We start from the raw sequence: 23,086 nt of genomic DNA, 5'->3' as shown, positions 1-23,086 counted from the left end.
AGCGTCGGAGCCGCATAAAACTCGTGTGAGCTCGTCCACTCAAGTTTCTGGAGCCAAAGACGACGGGACTGCACAGCCGCCGGTCACTGGCAATGGCGCGCCTTCCCAAAAAGTAATATTATGTTATGTTTGCACTTTACTATCTATTGAATGATCGTCCACCTGGCATCTAAATTTGTCTGAAAAAGACATGATGTATATTTTTGCCCTTCTTGTCGCCATCGGATAACTTTTTTTCCTCGATAGATATCCTTGGGTCATAAATGACCCAGCCGGCAACAGTGTTGTCAATTTTCTCGTATGTTGAATACGAGGGAAGCAATTGATGATTATACGATTACTTATTTCTGGGGGTTGTGATCACATCACAGTGGCGGATCCAAGGGAGGGGGGTCATATGGGTCACTCATGACCTCCCCTGGGACCCGGGGGCACCACCGATCTATCAGGGGCACCACAGGCCTAGTGTTGCGATATTAGGATATCATGAGCGTACCGGTTGTCCGGGGCCGTGACGCGGGGCGGGCCGGCGACTTGGCCGGCCGAGGGGCACCACGGTTCTGTCAGGGGTACCACAGGCTTGTTAGGGGCACCACAGGCCTGCAGGAGCACCATCGGCCTAGCAAGAGCACCACAGGTCTGTCAGGGGGCACCACAGACCTGCCAGGGGCACCAGCCAGAGGTCTGCCCAGGGCTGAAAAAAGTCCTTTCGTGGTTATATATATATATATATATATATATAATATATATATATATATATATATATATATATATATATATATATATACTGCTTATTTTCAACTGTAAGGTTGGTCTTACAGATATTGCAAAAAATGTTATAGACGTATGCGTAAAAAGGTCACAAAGCATAGCAATGACAAATAGCGCTGCAGATACACAAGCATGGTGTATTGGTAATATTGTTGCGGAACAATGGCAATTTACTAATGTAAAACTTCATTGATTTTACATCCAAGTACACTTCATTTCACTTACAACCAATGTCAAAAGTGAGTGAGCTGGGCTCTGACAGCCTCCAACGTATCATCACTTATATGCTGCTCAGCACGTGACTGTCACACCATTCGAGGACAACGAAACATTACAAAGGTGCAGAATAGATACAGCAAACACATGGGAGCTACTGCTATCACATCGCAATGTACACACCTCTTCACTTAGCTCGGTGTAGTGCGCGGATATATATGCGATTTTGCACATCTGTGAGCTTTGTGGCGGGCTATCACTTTGCCTTCCACCTGCTGTGACAGCGTGGACCTGACGAAGTTATCCAGGTGAGGATACTTCTGCACGACTGCCGCTATTAGACCGTCAGCCTGCGGCACGCTAGGGCCGTTCCATCTAACGATGAGCTCTTTTTCGGCGTTGCCATGGTCAAGGACGCGGGACGACGATACACCGAACACGGCCTTCACCACCGAGGCCATACTCTCTACTACGCTTTCGGACGGGCTCAATAGCCACAGACGCGCCACTAAACTCAAGTAAGGCAAGAGACGATGGTCATCCCTGAGCCAGAGTTCCTTGAACAGTTTCTGGTTGGTGCCATGCTGCATGCTTTTCAGTTCCTTGAAAGTAGCAGCGACTGATTCCCAGGGAATCGGAGCGGGTGGAATCAACGAAGCGTGCTGCAGGGCACTCAGCGCCCTTCCTACCTCGGTGATGGCGGATGAGGTGGGAGATTGTTGAAGCCTCTCGAGATCTGCTGCCTGTCTGACCTGGACCATCTTCTCCTTCAGTTGCAGATTGTGGCAGCCCCGCGTCCGCCCTCTGGCGTCCACACCATGTTCTCTGCTGGCGCAGTGAGTCTCCAGGGCTCGCGTGAACGCCAATATTTCCTTCACCTATAAAATAAGAGATCATTATAAATTATCATATATCGTGGACAATAACCATTCTGAATGCAAGCCACTTTCTTTCTGAGCATCGATTTTATTGAGGCGTGAGGGCGCGCCGACTAATTGGGTCATTTTGCGCCCGTGTGAGCATCAGTTTATGACCCACCAGGATAAAGAAATCCATTTATTGAGTGCCTTAATATTCTAATGATCAATAGGCATCAACCGCGAGTGAAAGAAGTATCAATGATCAAGGCAACTCGAAACATTTTTACCGGGTCAAATGGTAACTTCAAAGTGATTAGGTGTCTGTAACCGTCCTTCCATTCTCTTAAATGATATCACAATGAAGCCATCCAATCTTGTCTGTATGTTGTGCTTATGCATAATGAGTTGCACACAATTATCACGCGGGCGGCTGATGGTGCATACTATTACCACGACGTTAGTCCCGTCTTACTTACCACTGACTGAGGCAGGTTTATGCCGCATTTGGAGAGGTTCGGCCAGAACGCCGCCATGTCATCGTCGTCGCCTTCCTGAAGCATTTCTTGGATTTGAAGTGCAGACATTGCGGCGGAGCCTCTCTGTTGAAAAAAGCCCAGCTTTTTCCTTTTCTCGCCAAGGTCATTCACCATCTCCTCGTAAGTGTTCTGACGCTGCCATGGGAGTAGCTGAAGGTTCTGAAGAGACTTGCTTGTCCTCGACATAACCGAGTAGAGATCTAGCAGTGCCAGTAGGCGCGCCCGAAATGACGCATCTGAAAGCCAGCAATTTCACTTTAAAGCAGGCGCGTCACAGAACAGTGTTACTCATAGAAGGCACTTTAAATTATTTACCTAAGCAGCCCCATTCCATCGCGAGTCAGGTACCATCTATTTTATATTAATCGTGTAGTATCATACACACGATAAACAAAACAATTTAACTTGTTATTATCAAGATTGGTAATAGCATTAAATGCTTGTGAAAATCTCTGCGACACGTTAGCAAACCATGAAATATTTAACGCTCTGGAGTTCAGAACAGCCATGTTTAATATAATTTACGGTTATTACCTTTCAGAAGTTTGATGTCCTGCTTGATCTCGGCTTGCTGAACTGTACGGCTGCCCGCTGAGGCACAGCTGGCCACTAGCTGGTCCTCCAGAGCGACTGCCAGTACGGGCAGGTTTGTGACGAATGCCTCGATGACATTGGCAGCGTGAGGGGAAAAACGGGTCTCTGACCAAAGGAGCAAGCCTCTGGTTTCTATCCCCATGCGTTTGCCCGCCGCTATGAAAACCTCGCGGCCTTTCCCGTAGGAAAACCGTTTAACGACGCGGCTGATGGCGTCGACCACATCATCCACCCACTTGGAAGACAGCTCCCTTCTCGCACTGCTCTCGGCGAGGTCCAGTAAGTGCGCGTTGTCCCACAGGCACGGAACGGATGGTGATCTTGAACGCGCCGCGTAGTCCGAGTGGCTGGACTGCAGTTTCGCCAAGAATTTGGCAGGAACATCGGCACCGTGGTATTGTCCATCTGTACAGACAGCGGCTATTTTAGCCGTGTCCTGAATGTTCACTCGCTTCACAGTGTTCACCCACTCCTCCGCAAGGGATTCGCCATCATGGTGCGCTACCACTGGGGCACCAATTACAAAGCTCTGAATTAGCTCATCGCAATGAGCTTCTGGGACAAGCGTTAATATCCCGGTGATGTCCACAGTCCGGTGCTGTACTGTCACCTTGTCCGCCACGATACCAACGCAGGGCATCCGCTCAACGTAGCGTGCTACATGATCCAGGACAACGTCACTGAAGGCATGCCTAAAGCGCTGCATTTGGGGACCAGAGTGGCAAAGATCGCCCATCTTTGATCCAGTGAGATCACAAAGCACTATAGTGTTTTCGTACATCACACGGGCCAGAGAATGTTTCATAACGTGGTATGCCGCCATCAAGGAGTTTCTGCAAGCACTTTGCCTTAAACGCTCACGTGTTTCAGCATGTGCCGAGTCTCTCTTGGCCTTTTCCACAGCATCTCTGTGCCTTTTGGATGCGATGTGGTGTTTCACAGACTCTTTCAGACGGGTGAACGGCTTTGGTATCGTCATTGGCCGTGGAAAAGAGGTTCCGGCTGAAAAGGTATAGCGGCATATACCATGGACGTTGTTTTTGTTTCGATCGAGCTCGACCTCGGGACCCATGTTTGGGACGCACAGCTCGCAAACAACGATGTTACGATCCGGCATCGCAACCCATCGGTGATCAGAAATCGCCTCAAGAAGAGAATCCATGTCACGTGCCGAGTTAATGCGCGCCTCTGTGTCCTTGTCGGCACACACACGTGACTCTCGCTGGTCACCCTTTAGCGCCTGTTTCACTTCTAGCAGGCTCTCCTCGATGCGTCGTAGTCTGCACTCCACCGACACTCCGAGACCTGTAACGCATGTGATAAGCGAATTATTTCAGCTGCATTGCGTTTCATAGCTTAACCCGCGCCCGGTTGTCTGTCTCAGCCAACTTCGTCATGGTGGTTGGTAACTTTTCGGCCACATACCATTAGGTGGGTATCGCAAAAGCTAAGGAAGATTAAAAAGACAAAGAAAAAAACGATAGCTCCTATTCAGACGAATAACGGTCACTTTTTGGTCACGTCAATGCTGAGGTGGTGAATTCTAGTGCTGACATCACTATAGGTCGCCAAAGGCATAATTTTCCCGATTTTAACAATTTTGTGTCATAGACATGTTGCATTTCGTTGAGTTTTATGTATAGACGTGTGTTTATAGAACAGAGAAATGCTGATGAGAATTTTTTTATGTAATAATTGCAGCCCAAAGTAACTTCATTACCTACACACAGGGGCGTCGCCACGGATTTTCGACAGGGGAGGGGGCGGATCGGCCGACAAACACCCAGAATTAGGTATTGTTATCGTACTTTTTCAGGACGATGCATTGTCTGTCTAATGGAAATGGACCAAATTGCTACACAGTGCATGTCTGAAGTCAGATTCATTTTGACACAGTTAAGGGCAAAGACTGGTCTTCTATCAGGGCACAATTGCTGATGTATTCCACCAATCTGATATGTAATGCATACATACTTGCGTATGGGCTGCTTTACTAGTCACGACTCACAACCACTTTTGGATTGAGGTATGAATCGGCGGCGCTTTCCGATTCTCGAGGCGCCCCCTTACCCCCCGCATGATTACACACCTGTCTTGTCAGAGGTATGTCGCTGGTGGCCGATGTCTGTGGAAGAGCTTGGTTGATGTTGGCGATAACTCCTTTCTTTAGAAGGTTCACCAGCGGAGATATGGACTACAGCTGAAAACAAACAAGGTGCATGCAGAAAGCATTTGTAAGAAGTGCTAGTTTTATAGAGTCGGCAGTCTGTGGAATAGATGTCGCTGCGGTCTGGCAGCGCCCCAGCGACATCTACGCGCCGAACAATAGGAAATTGGAGCCACGGGTACATAACTGACCCTTGCATGGCCCTGTTTCAGAGCAATGAATCTGTCTGACGCTTAAACGGTATTGATACTCAGTAACCATGGAAACCCGAGACGGCTTCAACTCCTTGACCCATGCTATAAAATTTCAATTCTGCACTGAGATAAATGAATACTCAATTAATCAATAATTATTAACAGATACACATTTCTGAGAGGGGTTTTAGAGATGAAGATATCTTTCAAAATGGCTAACATTTGAGTTATCTTACATAAAAGCCTGCAATTAACCTGCATATGACTGGGGTATTTTCCATAACGCGAGGGACGGGGGGGGGCTCTCCAGAGCCCCCCCCTCCTATCTCCGAAACGAATGGGCCGATCGTCAAAATTCAAACGGCGTCTGATAGCCCTGGAAAAACTGTCGAACGAAACCTATTTTCATTGACCTCGAGGTCACCGATGACGTCACAGGTCAGGTCAAAGTAAAAACTATCGGCTTTTTGCTTGCTTACAATTTAGGCTCTGGCCGCCGGCTGACAAGTCCGATCAGGCTCATTTTTGGTTCACGCACTCCTTGATATATGCCTTAGATACCCTGCAACCCTGAGGGTACCGAACTTTTACTTCGAATTTTTAAGGTCATGGCCAGGTCATCCTAGGTCACGAAAATTGTATATCATGTATCGGTCACGTGACGAATGTTTTATGATCCATTTAACACGTAGATTTCGAAAATAATGTTCTCCGTGTCATTTGAGGCCATTTTCAGCTGAATTTACCGGAAGTCAGGTCAATTTCAGGTCAGAAAAGTTCAACTTTTGAAGTTAAAATTTTTCAACAAAAAAGGTGTCTATTGGATGCAGTTTGAGCTCAGGAACACTTTGAACACAAGGTGTCAAATTGATGCCACCGAGGGTACCGCAAGTTAAGTGTTGATCCGTCTAACGGTTCAGAAGATACCCCCCCCCCCCAGTCATGCGCGGATTAACATAAAAACCCTGAAAACAGAAAGTGTAAGTTCAAAATTCACCGGAAATGCCACAACAAATGAAGAATCATAATTACACCATACCTTCACGTTGCTCAGGTTCCAAATCAGGTGCTGCAGTTCCAGTTGTGGTTGGATGATCGTCCGTAGGAGTGGTAGGATCGTCCATAGCCTCCCTCTCTGACGAGGCAGGACTCGTCCCAGAGGGAGGCGCACTGGATGGTGCACCACGTTGTCCTGAAAAAGGAGACATGAGGGATGAAATGTTTGTACCCACCAGCAAACACCAGCATCTCCATTATACTACAAATATCACTGGTCTTTCACAGTTTTTAGTACAAAACATGGTCTTGAACGCATACCTATGCAATATACCTATGGACACATAATATCAAAAGACAAGGATTTCATGCTATTCCATGTAGATTTCATGACACCATCATTACCTAATTGTACCTATAGGGCAAACAAATCGTAGCAAATTTATGAAGAAATGTATATAGTTGCAAGTCTCTAACTAGGGTAGAAACAATGGTGATCTTGTATGCATATGCAATATACTTATCAACATGATTTCAATATGCATGGACTTCATGCTATTTCATGGAGATTTTGTGTTGCCATGATAGGGGAAACAAATCATAGCAAGCTTTTGAAGGAGAAATGTATCTAATTTCAAGCCTCTGACAAGGTATATAAATATGAAGTAGGTAGCAGCCAGGCATGCCACAACACGCACCAGAATTTGACAACAGACATTTGGTGAACTTCCAAAAGTTAACAAAACATAGTGTGCTGTAGGTCAATGAAAAAAGCAAAAAAGCATTTTCCATGATTGGCAAACTCTAAAATTTACTTTATTTTAACCTTCATAGTTCATACATCAAACACCCAATAAGGTTTGGCTCAATGCAGTGTTTGGCTTATAAAAAACATGTTAGTGATCATAATGCAGGTTTTCCCCATTAGCTTTGTCTTCCCCCAAAAATGCTTATTTACAAAATAAACATTGCTGGGCCATAACTTTAAAACTGTACAACTTTCAAACAGCTGATTTCCTCTGCAAAAGATTCCCAGGCAGCCTAAAATTGAAATGGCTTTCATCCTTATACAACCCCTATTGCAGCCTTATTTTCATCTGAGCTCATCTGTTCTCATCTGGTATGTACATTAAACTCCTCTCATATTTTTAGGGGAAGAGGTATGGAAACGGGCTCCACATCTCACCTGAGATTGAAGAAAGTGGCACAGCAACAGTGACATGTGCCGAGCCTCTTTGGGTCCAGTCAAAGCGCCTGCCAGGGCCAAAATGACTGTTGTTGAACGCTTTTAGCACAGGCTGGCCAGGATGTCTTGTTTTCGTATGCTTGTAAATGCTTTGCTCCGTGCCTTTCCATCCGCAATGTCCACACCTGCAAGCACTTCTCACTCTCTTTTTCGCAGGGCAAGGACAGGCCCTTGGCTCACTGTTCACCGTAGCCTGCTTTAGACCAAACCAAGGCTTCATATCACTGCCTTTTAATACACACTGTATCTAAGCTGTCTACCAGCACTGGCAGGCCTTGCTGCGACCGCAGACAGCGAGTCGCGAGCCCCCTTCGAAAGGTTTGAAACCGCACTGCGCGCGCAACCACGAGACACGCACCAGGGACACGCACCACGCACAGCGACGCACTGCGACGCCGCCTAATCGGAAACAGCACTGCCGTGCTCTTAAACTTTTCAGATTTTATTAATTTTTGCTCATTGATATCCTAGTTAATTGAAAATTGTAAGCATTAAAATATTCTTTTGACAGTAAATTAAACACAAATTTCATTTCCTATTTAAAATGCACTACCTAACAACAAAACAACTAGAGTTGCCAGACTTAGACCAACGGCGGCCGACAACCACGGCGACCATCTGGCAATCGCGGTATGTCATTGGTCGCCTTTATGTGGTCGCCGATCTGGCCGTCCAAACGATGGTCGAACGACGCAGTATATACTAAATAGCCAGAGGGTGTTGGAATATTCGTATGTATACTACATGGGTACTTTTCCATTGCCGCCAGCGCGTACGGAGGGCTCGGGAGCCGGGGCCCCAAGGAAAATGAATGGAGAGGGGCCAAGGGGACAGGGCAGAGGGAATTGGCATGCGCGGCGCGCGCTAATCCAGCCGTAACCGGATCCAACCGGATCTCTGCTGAAGTGTCAGTTGTGGTCGCCATAGCTCGCGTTCTCGGTTGTCGTCGACAACGACAAAACGATGAGATTTTTCAGCCCTGGGTCTGCCAGGGGCACCATCGACCTCGCAGGGGCACCACCAGCCTCGCACGTGCACCTTGGGCCTGTAAAGGGCTCCACGGGCCTGTCGGGAGCACTTCAGGCTTGTCAGGGGCACCAGAGTCCTGCCAGGACCCAGGGGCACCAGCGGCCTAACAGGAGCACCACAGGCCCGCCAGGGGCACCACAGGCCCGCCAGGGGCACCACAGGCCTGCCAGGGCACCACAAACCTAGCAATGGCACCACAGACCTGTCAGGGGCTCCACAAGCCTGTCAGGGGCACCTCAGGCTTGTCAGGGCCCAGGGGCACCACAGTCCTTCCAGGGACACCACAGGTCCGTCAGTCCTATGGTGTCCCCTCAGGAGCACCAGAGGCCTAACAGGGGCACCACAGGCCTGCCAGCGGCACCAACGGCCTCGTCAATGAGACGTTGCAAAGCATTACAATGCAGTGCCTCTTAATGTTGTTTGGCTGAGACCGCTATACAGTATACACAATAAGGTATCTAGCTAAATCGGTTGTCGTGATAACTCCTTATTTGTGACTATGCCAATGCCGGTTGGGTCATTTATGACCCATACTTATAACTTGAGAACCGATGGAACAACTTTTTTAAGCTTGCACAGTTTTCCTACTGGGACCCGTGTGGCTAACATTTGTTAACCCATTTACGCCCTTCGTTGCGTTTTCGCAACGCAAGCAAGGGTCGACGTGATCGTAGCTTGAGAAGTGTGTAAAAGAGGCTCACCGATGAGACAAGTTTCAGCGTGTGTAGCATGGTTGTGCGCATGACGCTACGCAGTTACAAGTCTGTGCAGCCGGTAAGTTACTGCCTAGAGCTCCCAGAGTGAAGTCGAAGGTTTTGTGAGTGATGACGTCACGAAAACCAAGATAAGTAGGCTAAGTGCTTAACCCGCGCACCGACGGGGGGGGGGCGGATATCCGCCCCCCCCTGAGGTTTTTCGCGGATAGCGGGAAAACCGCGGCGCGTAGCGCCGCGAAATTTGGTATGACTATAACCTCATCAATTTTACACATGGTGTGCAAGTTTGAACCTCCTAACTTTTAAGGTCAGGTCACCAGGTCACTTTGAATGACCCAACCTCAAGTCACTTTTTTGCAACTTTGTCACCGTGCCAGAGCTACAGTAGATGTCGGAGGCCTTTGAAAGTCGCAGGTTGTTATTAGGTCATTAGTAGCTACAATTTGTATATCTCGGAATTTTGATATCGGTGACCTAAGGTCAGGTCAATTTCGCGACCTCCCCATTATAAGTCAATGGGGGAAAAATCAACTCCCTGTTTTTACCACTAAAACGGGTCGGAATGGCCCCATATACCATACATGACTTTACATACGATCATCCTTCACTACCTTGAGGTCTGTTTTGCTGTTGGGCAGCTGTAAGGTCATGTGACGTCATCAAAGGTCACCAAAGGTTTTTTGCCAATAACTCCTTACAGGAACAAGATACAGCCGCGCGGATGGTCTCATTGTGTTCAGCTCGTCAAGACGCATCGAATGATATACATGATGACCTCGAGGTCACGTGACCTGAGGTCAACCTTTGACCTTGACCTTTCGAGGTCAACATATATATCATTCGATGCGGATTGACGAGAGGATCACGATGATACCCTTAGTTTGTTCCTATCTTGACTACTTCGAAAGTTATTCGAGAAAAACCCTCTCCATATCTAGCGCCGCCATTTTGACTTTTTCGACCCCTGTGACGTCATCTTTGACCTGACCTGAAAATGACCTTAGTAAAAATTGTACACCTTGTCCGTGCGTATCCGATGCCGTTTACCGCTTGTCGCTATCTTGCTTCGTTCTCGAGATCTCAGGGGGGGGCGGTCATCCGCCCCCCCCCCCCGTCGGTACTAAGTTGGCGCAGACCCCCGTCGGTGCGCGGGTTAATAATATCGTAATGAATATTGTGTAAACATATTCTGCAGAGTCCCTACAATAGCTTAGATATGCATTTTGTTAAGAAATCATGCTACAAAAAGGGTTTGTGACAATTTTCAAATATGACTACGGTCGCGTTGCGGGAACGCAACGAAGGGCACATCGGAAAGACAGCGGTGTTGCGAAAACGCAACGATGGGCACATTGGCAGGGTAGCGGAAGTATGAGTATCAACAATAGACTTCACTCGTGATACGCTGTGGGTTCTCTCTTTCTCTCCCCCATCTTCCTCCCTCTCCTCCTCGTTCCCCAACTCTCTCCCTCCCTCTCTCTCTCTCTCCCTCTATCTCTCTCCCTCTCTCTCTCTCTCTCATTTTGTAGCCATGATGCTGTAGCGGCGGAACATCTTCAATTAAGGGGGGGGGGGGCACTGCCGACTTTTGGTCCCATTTTTTCCATTTCCATTTCCATGCAACGCCCATAGGAATAATGTTAAAATGGCAAAATCAAGGGGGGCACGGTGCCCCGGTGCCTCCCCCGCTCCGCCGCCTATGCCATGAGGGACGTGTATAGGTATGTTTAGTGCAAGGTGCGTTCGCACGTAAAATGTTGCGACACATTTCACATTTACTGGCTCAAACAGCCACTAACACTCCTTTCTTTTTCCCTCGCAGATTATCGGCCTCGGGCTGTTCGTTCACTAAGCAATGTGTTTCCATGCATCTGAAAATCGCATGGTACGAAAAGGACCCATGCATCAAACGGTCGGCGATGCTAACGGAGCTGAAAGATAATTAGGTTCTTTGGAAATTGGATCTACTATGTACATTGTGCATATATAATGAATAGCGGGGATGTAGTCTGGTATCAGGCGACAGATAGGCATCGCCATTCTCTGGATACAATCTGCTGACTAGTGACTACCAACCTTTACGTTAGAAAAGATAACTGAGGGTCGGCAAATAGTGGGATAGGCTCCCTCTGGGGGTAGCAGAGCCATTCGGCATGGGGGTAAAGAGGGCGGACCTGGGAAAATAATATTTTTTTAGGATTCATAACTTGCATAGATTTATAAGCTGCTTGATGTGGAGTATATGCTTGTTTTCTTACTTTGATAGGCTTTTTATCCAATCAGACCATTTTAGAGCTAGCAGGATTATTGAAATTAGGGGAGACATTTGTCTGAGCGGACAGGGTTAATCGTAGACTGGAGACTGAGCCCAGCCAGTGGGCAGGCCACCCATGACCCACCCCCTTCCCCCCCCCCCCCTCCCAAGCACTCACTGCACCCGGCTACAGGCGCGCTCCTATGTGAGCTGCCCGATTGCGATATACATATAGTTGCCCGTCCTGTGTCCCGCCCGGAACAGGGGGTTGAGGCGTGGAGGAGAAGGATTCAACTATCCTGAAGATGGAAAGGACGGATTGACGTCGAATCACCATTCTGTCCTGGCATTGTCTCGAGAAAGAGGTTACACGTGAAGGTCGCTGAGAGTGGGGCCATGAAAATTTTGGATTAGGTGTAAACATGATAAACTGGGAGTCGATTTGTTGTGATGCGCTACGCCTTACGCGGGTAATTTGTGAGAGCCGGGTCGGTCCTTTTTTCTTTTTGCTGAGAGTGGGTACGACTAACCTGCAATGGAATTTAACTTTACTCCTAAGAGGGTGGTTAACAATGATTGCGGATATACGCGCAGACGTGAGGCACAGGTTTACTCCTAATCCTCCGTTTAATTGTATTCAGTGTGGGGTCTGATAGGTGGGGGTAATGGCTCTGTCTAGCTTCCAAAAAGAAAGCATCACCCTGGATACGTGTCGACCACAACTTTACATGGACAACAATGGACAACGTAAATGGTTGATAATGACCGTGTTGTCATCTCCCCGTTCGCGAATCATGAAGTTATGCTTCCTCACTGAGGCTCTTAGGCGGGTTATAGAGCATGACGGATGTGGGTTCCGCATTTTCAAGCAATAGTTGTCAACAGTTGATTGTTGTTTTGTCAAAACATATTAGCATATACGGCAGTTCAGTGTACTTTATGTCCGTCTGATGAGCCCGTCGTTGCGTTTTCGCAACACTGATGGCGCCCGGTGTGCCCTTCGTTGCGATTTCGCAACGCATGTTTTTTACGTTTTTCTCGAAAAGCTTTTGCTGCAGGCAAAAATTATTTTCGATTCCATGCAAGGCCGTGGTAGGAGCATAACATATTTTGATTTCATCGATTTTCATGATGGTCAATATTCCTGGGCATAAATGGGTTAAGGACAACTAAAGAATCAAAAAATATAAATTCCGGCATTAATGGGTTAATCAGGCAATCATGGAAACAAACGACTTGCGAGTTGCGACCCTTCCGCCTTACATAACTCGGCAGAATGCCCCTGAGTCGGCTAAACTACACTGCATCTCTTCAAACCCTAAGTATTTTACAATTTACCACTCAGCTATGCAACAGGCTTATAATTCACTGCTAAAATCTCAACTCCTTTTCCCCTATCATCTTTTTGGCACCGTCAATCGCCATCTGCGCTGCCCACTGTCCAGCAAATAATCCGGCCGTCTCCAGTCCTCTGGCAGGGGCTTCCAAACTCAAGCGAACTCGCCGAAGTTTCGCCATTCAATGCGCAGGATCTGTACAATTGAGTTTGAGAGCCTCTGGGTTGGCTCGGCGCGCCTGCGCTGCGCCGTTGGTCCGGCCAAGTACAGTAGGTCTACTAAAAAAGTCCCCCGCTCCAGAGGCGGCCGGCCGGCCGAACCCCCGGATTCCAGCCCCGACTCTATTGCGCAGGCCGCGGCAGCGACACGGGTCAGGTCGCGGCGCCCGGCGAGTGGGTCAGTTGGCGGCGGCCGGCCGTGGAGTGAGGACGCCGTGTGTGGGGCGCAGAGATGCCGCAGTGCAGAGGACGGGAAGATAATGACTCTGCACGATGCCGGAAATGATGCCTTTGTGATCTAAATTAAACACCTGCAGTGCATATCCTCCCTTGCCCCATTCCTATTTTATCATAATCCTTCAATAATCTGTAATGGCAATTCAGCGCAAGCAAGCAAACAAAACCCGTTTAGCGGCGACATCATCTCGGATAAAAAAGCGACATTGATGATTAGAATAGACTTAGCGCGAGGGCAAATGGAGGGGTATAACTATATGTATCACATACCGAGTATTTTATTCCCATCTAGCGAATTAAGATTGGGGATCTTGTCCAACAAGTCAGCGGCCGTTCTAGACACAGAATAATGCTTTGTTTTCGGTCACATCATTATCTGCAATAATTCGAAGCGAGGTTTAACCCTCGCCGGCCGAGAAGAAGGGGTGGATGCCGCCACCATGCATTTTTTTGCGGTAGCTCAAAGCACACTGATGATGGAAGGCTGACATTTCACATGTCTTACATTTCATTCAAGCCGGATCACTTGACATCAACCACGTTTTCAGGTCAGGTCACTTAACTATGACGTCTTAGGTAAACCTCTGCACGGTTGTCGGTTATAAAATGATGCAATCCGCAATGCACTTAGTGTCGTATAAGCATAATGGGGAATTATGGAAACTGTTAATTTGGCGTCGGAAATGATCTGAAACTATACCTCAAGCACATGAAATCGTGACTTCATACATTCTTGACAAGGTCTAATGCTTCACTTTTGCATTGTTCACCTTGCGTGGCGTCATTTATGACGTCACTAGGGTCATAGGAGTGTTTCGTCAATAACTCCCGATCAAAATGAGCTAGCCAGTCGGGACAGCCATCAATGGACTTTGCAAGACTTGCCGAATCAAATGTTATGCAACATGTCCTACTTTCAACAGCTTCGTGACCTGCGTTGCCCTAACATGACATTGACCTGAGGTAAACATCCTAAATTGCTTCACCTAAACAAAAAAGCATATAAATCAACGCGTCTGAGAACAGAAAACACGATTGTATCGAAATGACGATAATGCGTTTAGTTATTTACTCAGAACCGATCAAATGCCTTGGGGCCCTTGACCTGCCCTTAGAGGTCACTGATATTTAAAAATGGGGTGCCAGTCGCTGCGTCACGTAACGACGCAAGCGCCCGTTTTTTTTTTTCGCGAGGCTCTAGCAGCTAGCTTAATTATAGGAGCTTAACATGGGGTCGGGGAATCGCTCCCTTCTCACTCACCATTTCGCCAGATAGTGTTTGCAATTATTGTTCAAATCTAGCATTTTAAGATTTCAAATGACCCATTTTTCCCCGCCCAAGTCTTTCAATTCAAGGTCATAACATCAGGTTACGTCAAGTGACCTTACCTCAAGGAAAGTTCCTGTGCTTATCATATCTAAATACACCGACTAACCAATCGCTTCAGAACTTTCAGCGTTTTTAATGGGCAACAGTATATGTATTTGAAACGTTTAGGTACTTTGCAAGTTTGACATTGTTGACAGAAAGGCCGGGTCAGTTATGAGATCGCTCAAGGCTCAAGTCAATGGGAGAAAATTGAACTGCGCTTTTTTGGACAGAATGCATAATAAACACTTTGAAAACATGTGGTGCTTGATGAGATACAATACTGAATGAGAAAATTGTTTGTTTTGTTGAGGGCCATCTTTTTCGGTCTGAAAAGGCCCTTGCAGAGCTATGACATAACTATGCTGTGGTGTAGTAATTGGGTTGTGCGAGACAGCGACAGTGATCTGCGGAAGCGAGACTGTTCACGTGGGACGATTGCCCTGTCAGGACGGTCCAGCCGTCTTCCAAACGGTCACCCGAAGAGGATTATGTGTCCTGGAGGCTGGAATGGATCCGACATTAACTACAGGTTGGCTGCAGGTGGGGTGACCTCCAGTCCAGAGAGGGAAGCATGAAGACTAGGGGCGATGCGGATTGGTTTTTCCTGAGGATAGCGAGGACGGAAGGAATCTAGCACCCTTGAACCCTCCTTCTACTGAATGTATCTCAGGCTGTTAAATCTCCTAAGCGTTTTTTTCTCGACATCGTCAAGGTGTCATTAACAAAAATATGAAATTCGGGAGGATAAATTAAATATAGAAATTGTGGCCAACAGAGCATTATCAGTTGCGTTCAACATACTCGCAAGCCTGTTCACACACCCAGCTTACATATGAGCCATGTAATAATCATTTTTGATAGACATACTTAACCCTATTAGTGGCAGGCTCCTGGCTACCCCTATTAGTGGCAGGGGGGGGGGGCTGTTTACGACCCCCCCTTGATATCTCGAGATCTAACGGGCCGATTTTCAAAATTCAAACGGCATTCGACTTCGCTCAACGTGATCTACATTTCTAAAAAAAAAATTAAGAAAATGTCAAAAGGGGGGTTGAGGGGGGTAAAAACGGGCAAATTGCAGATACATTTTAGACTGCTTATCACGGCCAGGTTTCTGAACCAATCTTAACGCAACTTTTGCCGATCGATAAAGAATGAACCAGGAATTCACATGGATCCTAAAAATATGCATTTTCAAAAATCATAGGCGGATACAGATCATTGAGATTGGGGGTACACAAAAAGTATAGCAAATAAGGTTTTTGTTGGTACTGTTTCTAAAAAGGGTGGTAATGGTCTTGTTATGTTACAATTTTCTTATGAGAGAACGACAACAATTGTATTGGTCATGCATAGGCGGTGTCAGGGCACCTATGTTGGGAGGTAAAACATAACCCCCCTTTTTGGACGCCTGGATCCGCCTATTATAGCAAAAACGTGTCAAAAGAGGATGCACAATAACTTTGTATATGTTATCACATGATAAAACTGGTGCATACAGTTATAATACATCAGCATCGTGATCATCGCCCAAATGACTCGCTTCACGAATAGGACCCCCCAATTCCCAGTGCTCTGGAGCCGCCCTTGGTAAAGTTATGAACTTGAAATTTTCAGGAAATGTGCCCAATTTAGTTTTAGGAAAAGTCAGAAAATTTCAGCATCGTAGCTTCAGCGGTTTCGGAGATATTCCCGAAAAACCTGAGGGGTGGATGAAAACAACCCCCCCCCCTGCCACTAATAGGGTTAGTTATGAAATCATCTGAAGTGTTTGTAAAGTTACACGATACGGAACTAATATCCTGCTATGCATTATGACCATTTCTAGTCAGGTCATGTCTTTAAACATAGGCCAATTTTTTTTCAAATGACCTTTAAAGATAAACTTTTGCTTCATTCGAAGCGTTTTGATAAGAGGAACACGAGGCTGGTAAAATTAATTTCATGCAAGTTTTAAGCTAAAAACTTTTAAGTGTTTGTGGAAAAGCAATTGTTTTTCTCATAATACCGATGGTGGCAGTTGTTATTTACATGCTAAGCCGTTGACCCTAATTAAATCTGACAATATTATTCAGACTTCAGACATAGCGGTAAACGAGCTGATTGTTGTGTTAGATTAGGCTCTTTCGGTCGATTTCAGAGTGGGAAGGATGCTAGGAATTAGGGGGAGACAGGGGGCCTGGGCGGGAGTTCTGGACCTCATGCTCCGCTGGGGCCGAGCCCATCACGTGGGTTGGATTGCCCTGACACATGGATACTGATAGCCCTGAGCGGTGTATTGTTGCGGCGGTTGATATGAATTCGGCTCCACGCTAGCGTTGCGAGCCATAGGCGCGGGAGCCGGGGGGGGGGGGCGTGGGGCAGCTTACCCCCCCCCCCAACTCTGGGGCCGTGGGGGCGGTGCCATGGAAATTGGAAACCCAATGCACCGGGCAGCTTGCCCCCCCCCCCAACTCTGGGGCCGTGGGGGCGGTGCCCTCACAGCTTTTAGACGGAATACCACACTTTTTTGCAAAATGTTTTCTTTTTTGTTGAATAAGCCGAGGGTTTAAAAATAAGTGGCCTAAAACCGGTGAGAAAACTAGATTTGGGGGGACCCCAGGTTAATCTCTATTATGGTGTGCCCCCAGTCGGAAAGTAGTTCCCGCGCCCCTGTTGCGAGCTTCCGAGTCTGTTGATGTTTCCATGGAAATTGGAAACCCAATGCACCGGTGCGCGCAACGCACCCTGTCTAAGCAAAATTTTACCATCGATGACCTCTAGTCACATGACCTCTGGTTATGACCCGATCCAAAATTGGCTGAAGTATTTTTTTCTTCTTTTTGCTACTTTTGACGCTACTTCGAATATCACTTCAATGCCCAAAGCTGAGTTATAAGAATGATGTTCAATCCCCATTTCTCCTCCAACAGGGTGTGAGAGTCTAGGCATTCCTGTGGGGCACGGGCTAACAATGACTATCTCATAATCATTATGGCCATGAACATCTACTGCCATTCTTTTACACCGGTTTCGCTGCGCTGAGCGGTGGCCGTCCCGTTTGTTGGATTCTACAGCTGGCTGGTGGAAAGCGTTACCGGCCGCCCGTCCACCGCCCGCGGGCCGGACCGAGCGGTCCCGCTGACCCTACCTGACCTGAGCCCGGCGCGATATGGGACAGGCAGACGGGGGTTCGGCTCAGCGAAGGCAGCGCCCACTGGTGCTGGGGACTTTTTTAATAGACCTACTGTACGCGAGTGACGTCATGCTATAAGCGTCATCCCCCGACCAAAGTCACCAATCAGAGCCCTAGAATCGACTTGTAGTTCCACACTTAGGTAACTCGCCTCCGGGCATCAATTTTGCACAATGGGTATTTTTTCGATCTAGCGCGTCTTAGCTCGAAAAACTTTTTTGGGTTTTTGATTACCTTTTTTCATCAGCTGGACTAAAAAATGTTTTAACTTTCGATATATAGCATTGGTTTATCTGTATATTCCCAGCAAACTAGAAACAATGTACCCAAAGTTCACACTATTCATGCGTGGTTGCTCAATGGGCCGGCCCGTATTGATACGGACCGGCCCTCCGGTCAGTATTAACCCTCGCCCCGTTGGGGGGGGGCCATTTTGGCCCCCCCCTGTGGTTTTTCCTGAATAGTAAAAAACGGAGGCGCGCAGCGCCGCCAAATTTTCAGTACCTTCCCGGGCATCAATTTGACACCTTCACACAAAATTTCAAGTCTTAGGTCATCTTAGGTCAGGAGTTATTGAGGTCAAACTGAGGTCATGTTCGAGCAAAAATGAGCAAAAAACAAGCAATCTTCGCTCACCAAATCTACGGTTACCAAGCAATTTCAAAGTTCTTTATATGGTCTAGTAGACGAAATGCGGCGCTACAAAACTGTTTTCTCGGATTTTCAAAATTTGGGTTTTTGACCCCAAAAAATCAAAAAATTGATTTTTCTAGAAAAACTGTGTAAAAATCCAAAATGTTTCCGAATTTCGATAAGACCGGAATATATAGAATAGTCCCTGCGCTCTTCTATATACATACCAAATTTCAGATCGATATCTCGTTTTTTGGCCAAGTTATAGCGAAAAAAACGGTTCAAAAATGATGACGTCAAATTTTTGAACTCAATTTTTAGCGATTCTAGACCACGTACGGCAAAACAAAGACCACCATTGAACTTCTCGTGACGAGCTGCATCGATTCGATACCCATTTTATGCAAAAATATCAACTTCGAAATTTGACCTTATTTGACCTGACCTTGACCTGACCTTGACCTGACCTTGACCTGACCTTGACCAAAACGTGACCTAAGCTGGCCCCAAAGGCTGCCTGACCCACATAATCGCATTCGTCATGTAAAATGGACCATAAAACATGTATCACACGACACTTTCATATTGTGACCCACCGTGACCTGACCTCTGTGACCTGACCTGGTATCAGTGACCTCAAATAGCAAAATATGTGTTTGAAGAACATTTCCCCATCGATGATTTTCAATGAAATGCATTTTACTCGATTTTACAACGCATTTCTTGAAATGCCTGTAAACGGTGAAAATTCGACCTTTGACCTGACCTGTGACGTCATCGGTTTGACCTAGGTCAATAAAATTGGGTCACAAGGTAATTCTCTGATAGGGCTATCCAACACCGTTTGCCGCTTGTCGCTAGGTTGCGTGGTTCTCGAGATCTTAGGGGGGGGCCAAAATGCCCCCCCCCCCCCAACGGGGCGCGTTGCTCGGCAGAGCCCAACGGGGCGCGGGTTAACCCGCGCCGGGCCGGGGGGGTGTTTGAACACCCCTTCCCTGCGGTTTTTCGCAGATATCTCAAAAACGGCGTCGCGGAGCGACGCCAGTTTTAGCACACCTGTTTTTGCATCTTTTCCGGACATGTAAAAATTTCAGACCCAGGTCGCCCTAGGTCAGGTCACCAGATCACGCCAAGTGACCTCACCTCAGAAAAAATAAGAATGCTCATCATAGCTACACCGATTAATCGATTGCCTTGAAACTTTCAGAGATTGATAAGAGCAACATTATCCATGAAATGTTTATCTCGGAATTTTGATAACTGTGACCTAAGGTCAGGTCAAGTTTACGGCCTCTCCATTATAAGTCAATAATGGGAGAAAGTTGAAAAGCGTCTGTTTTGCACGAACGCTATTCTAGACACTCCCAAACATCAAAATGTAGGTAAAGTTGACACACTGAAACGGAAAATGGCAACTGTGACCCCTCGTTATGTCCCCGAGGTTATCTCAGGTCACGAACAGAATCTAACAGTTTTTCGCTAATAACTTCTGATAGAGGCGTGCTAGAGCGCTAAAAGCGCCTTAGATGTGTTTGGCTCGACGTTGCGGATCGACTGATATGCAACATGGTCTTTTCCGGTCAGGTCATGACCTTGACCTGAGGTCAAATTTTCAAGTTGACCTTTCAAGGTCAAATTATCGTTCATTCGACCCCTCTCGACGAGAGAAACACGATGCTGGCAAATATAATGTCATGGCTCTTTCGACTTTCGAGTCAAGACTTATTGCCGAAAACACGCTTTTCGTAAGAACGGCTGTTTTTGGAGTTCTTGCCCTCTGGACGCTAAACCGTTGACCTGAGGTCAAATCTGATAACATTACTCAGAAAGGTCTGTAAAAGGGCTATCGAATAAGCTTTTCCGCGGTGCTGTAGCTCTATCAGTTCCCGAGATAGCCGTGGGCAGTTTCCAAAATGTTAAAAAATCAACATTCTACCTTTTGGTGACCTCTGGTGACCTGACCTTTGACCTGACCCAAAAAAATGACCCAGGAATTTTCGTCCTTATTTTGGACGTTCTTTCCATTGCCGCTTACCGCGTGTCGCTACGTGGCCCAGGAGCCGAGTTAGACGGGAGGGGGGTGTTCATACACCCCCCCCCCCGGCCCGGCGCGGAATCTCAGAGCACCGGCCCGGCGCGGATTAATACGGGCGGGGCAGCATTAATACGGGCCGAGTTTTCAAAGAAACCGTAACATGTATACCTCTGGGCATAAACGCGGACTGTACGTACTTACACAATGTATGGGTGGTGTTTGGCGCTGCTGAGGTTGTGTCAAGTGTCAACCATTCGGATTGATTCGCGTGAGCCATCGTTGCCGTGTGCATAGGCGGCGGAACGGGGGGGGGGGGGCACCGGGGCACCGTGCCCCCTTGAATTCTGCAAGGGGGCACCAATAGCAAGGTGCCCAAGGGGGCACCAATAGCAAGGTGCCCCCCTTAAATTTGATGTATTAGTACCAGGGGCGGATTCGGGAAACCTCCAAGGGGAGGGTCATGAATCGAAGTGGTGCCCCTACCTTTACCCAAAATTAAAACCTCAACGGATTTCGGCCACTTAATTTTGGTGGTGCCTATTTTCAGTTTTTATTTTCCTTATTTTTGGTTAGTCGTGTGATGACTGGTGCCCCTGCTAGGCCGCTGGTGCCCCTGGAAAGACTGTGGTACTTACCTACCCTGCCCCCTGACAAGCCTACGGTGGGCCCTGCACATGACTTAGGTGCCCATGGGCCCTGACAGGCCCGTGGTGCCCCTGACAGGCCTGTGGTGTCCTTGCTAGGCCTGTAGTGTCCCTGGGCCTTGGCAGGTCTGTGGTGCCCCTGGCGAGCCTGTGATGCCCCTGTTAGAACGCAGGTGCCCTTGACAGGTTTGTGGTGCCCCTGACAATCCGCCAGGCTTGTGGTGCCCTTGACAGGCCCATGGTGCCCTTGCGAGGCCGGCGGTTCCCCTGCGAAGCCGATAGTGTCCCTGGCAGGCCTCTGGTGCCCCTGGCAGGTCTGTGGTGCCCCTGGAAGACCTGTAGTGCTTTTGCTAGGCCGATGGTGCTCCTGACAGGCCTGTGGTGCCACTGACAGGCCCTTGGTGCCCCTGCTAGGCCTATGGTACCCCTGGCGGCCCTGTGCACAGTGTGGCCGAACACTAGTTTAGCGCGAATTTAATCACAGCGCCGCTCGGATCCACTGAAAATGGTTCTCTGGTTCCAAAACTGACACTTACCCCTCGCCGGACCTATTGGTTTTCAAAATACGCGCCGGCCGCGCCGAGGTTGTTACGCCACCTGTCGCTGTTTCGCCCCTGATGGAGCTAGAGTCTTGCGGAAAAAACGAGCGTGTGCGCCGTTACGAGACGCAGTGACTGGTATCCGATTTTAACCCTATTCCTGGCGGGGGGGGGGGGCCTCAGGAGCCCCCCCCCCCCCTGAGGTTTTTTGGTTATATCTCCCAAACGCGTTGAGCTAGGAAGCTCAAATTTTCTGACTTTTCCTAAAAGGCTTCTACGCAACATGTCTGAAAATTTTGAGTTGATCTGACCTCAGGTCAGGTCACCAGAGGCGGTTTGGTGACGCTACCTCAGAAAAGTTTGCAATCACGCCAGAGCTAGAGTTTTTGACCGATCAATTTCTTCTCTTCAGGGTTTAGTTAGGGTACCAGTATGTGCAATTTGTATATCTCGGAATTTTGATATCGGTGACCTAAGGTCAGGTCAATTTCGCGACCTCCCCATTATAAGTCAATGGGGGAAAAATCAACTCCCTGTTTTTACCACTAAAACGGGTCGGAATGGCCCCATATACCATACATGACTTCATATACGATCAACCTTCACTACCTTGAGGTCTGTTTTGCTGTTGGGCAGCTGTGAGGTCATGTGACGTGATCAAAGGTCACCAAAGGTTTTTGGCCAATAACTCCGTACAGGAACAAGATACAGACGCGTGGATGGTCTCATTGTGTTCAGCTCGTCAAGACGCATCGAATGATATACATGATGACCTCGAGGTCACGTGACCTGAGGTCAACCTTTAACCTTGACCTTTCGAGGTCAACATATATATCATTCGATGCGGATTGACGAGAGGATCACAATGATGCCCTTAGTTTGTTCCTATCTTGACTAATTCGAAAGTTATTCGAGAAAAACTCTCTCCATATCTAGTGCCGCCATTTTGACTTTTTCGACCCCTGTGACGTCATCTTTGACCTGACCTGAAAATGACCTTTGTAAAAATTGTAGATCTTGGCCGTGCGTATCCGATGCCGTTTACCGCTTGTCGCTATCTTGCTTCGTTCTCGAGATCTCAGGGGGGGGGCCGAATCGGCCCCCCCCCCGCCAGTTTCTTGTCCCGGCGGAGCCCGCCAGGAATAGGGTTAAGGTCTCATGTTAACTTGTGACCTCTGAGGTCAGGTCAAGTGGCCCAAGGCACGTATTCGTTTTTATTAATAACTTCGTGAAAAAAACGTCGCAGAGTCGCAATTTTGGCATCATCGTGTTCGCCTCGCTCAGATGTGTCGAATGGCATACTTTTTGTTCGGCTGA

General features: G+C 47.7%; 1 protein-coding gene and 1 long non-coding RNA gene across 2 annotated transcripts; both read right to left on the bottom strand.

The window, feature by feature from the left end:
- Positions 1 to 796: 796 nt before the first annotated feature.
- On the bottom strand, positions 797 to 3,920 carry LOC122370904. The gene is made up of 3 exons (XM_043346854.1): positions 2,918 to 3,920; positions 2,324 to 2,619; positions 797 to 1,865 (listed from the first exon to the last, which is right to left on the bottom strand). The coding sequence occupies exons 1-3, from the start codon at positions 3,798 to 3,800 to the stop codon at positions 1,179 to 1,181; spliced, it is 1,866 nt and encodes a 621-aa protein (XP_043202789.1). The 5' UTR covers positions 3,801 to 3,920; the 3' UTR covers positions 797 to 1,178.
- A 197-nt stretch (positions 3,921 to 4,117) lies between these two features.
- Positions 4,118 to 7,977, bottom strand: LOC122370903. The gene is made up of 4 exons (XR_006254637.1): positions 7,521 to 7,977; positions 6,378 to 6,530; positions 5,067 to 5,177; positions 4,118 to 4,282 (listed from the first exon to the last, which is right to left on the bottom strand). It is a non-coding gene; the product is annotated as an uncharacterized LOC122370903 (long non-coding RNA).
- Positions 7,978 to 23,086: the final 15,109 nt, after the last annotated feature.

The sequence above is a fragment of the Amphibalanus amphitrite genome, unplaced genomic scaffold (genome assembly GCF_019059575.1).
Source record: "Amphibalanus amphitrite isolate SeventyFive unplaced genomic scaffold, NRLGWU_Aamphi_draft 001183F_arrow, whole genome shotgun sequence".
NCBI classification, from domain to species: Eukaryota; Metazoa; Arthropoda; class Thecostraca; order Balanomorpha; family Balanidae; genus Amphibalanus; species Amphibalanus amphitrite.
Note: the sequence above shows the minus strand (reverse complement) of the source record. Positions and strands in the feature narration are given on the sequence as shown.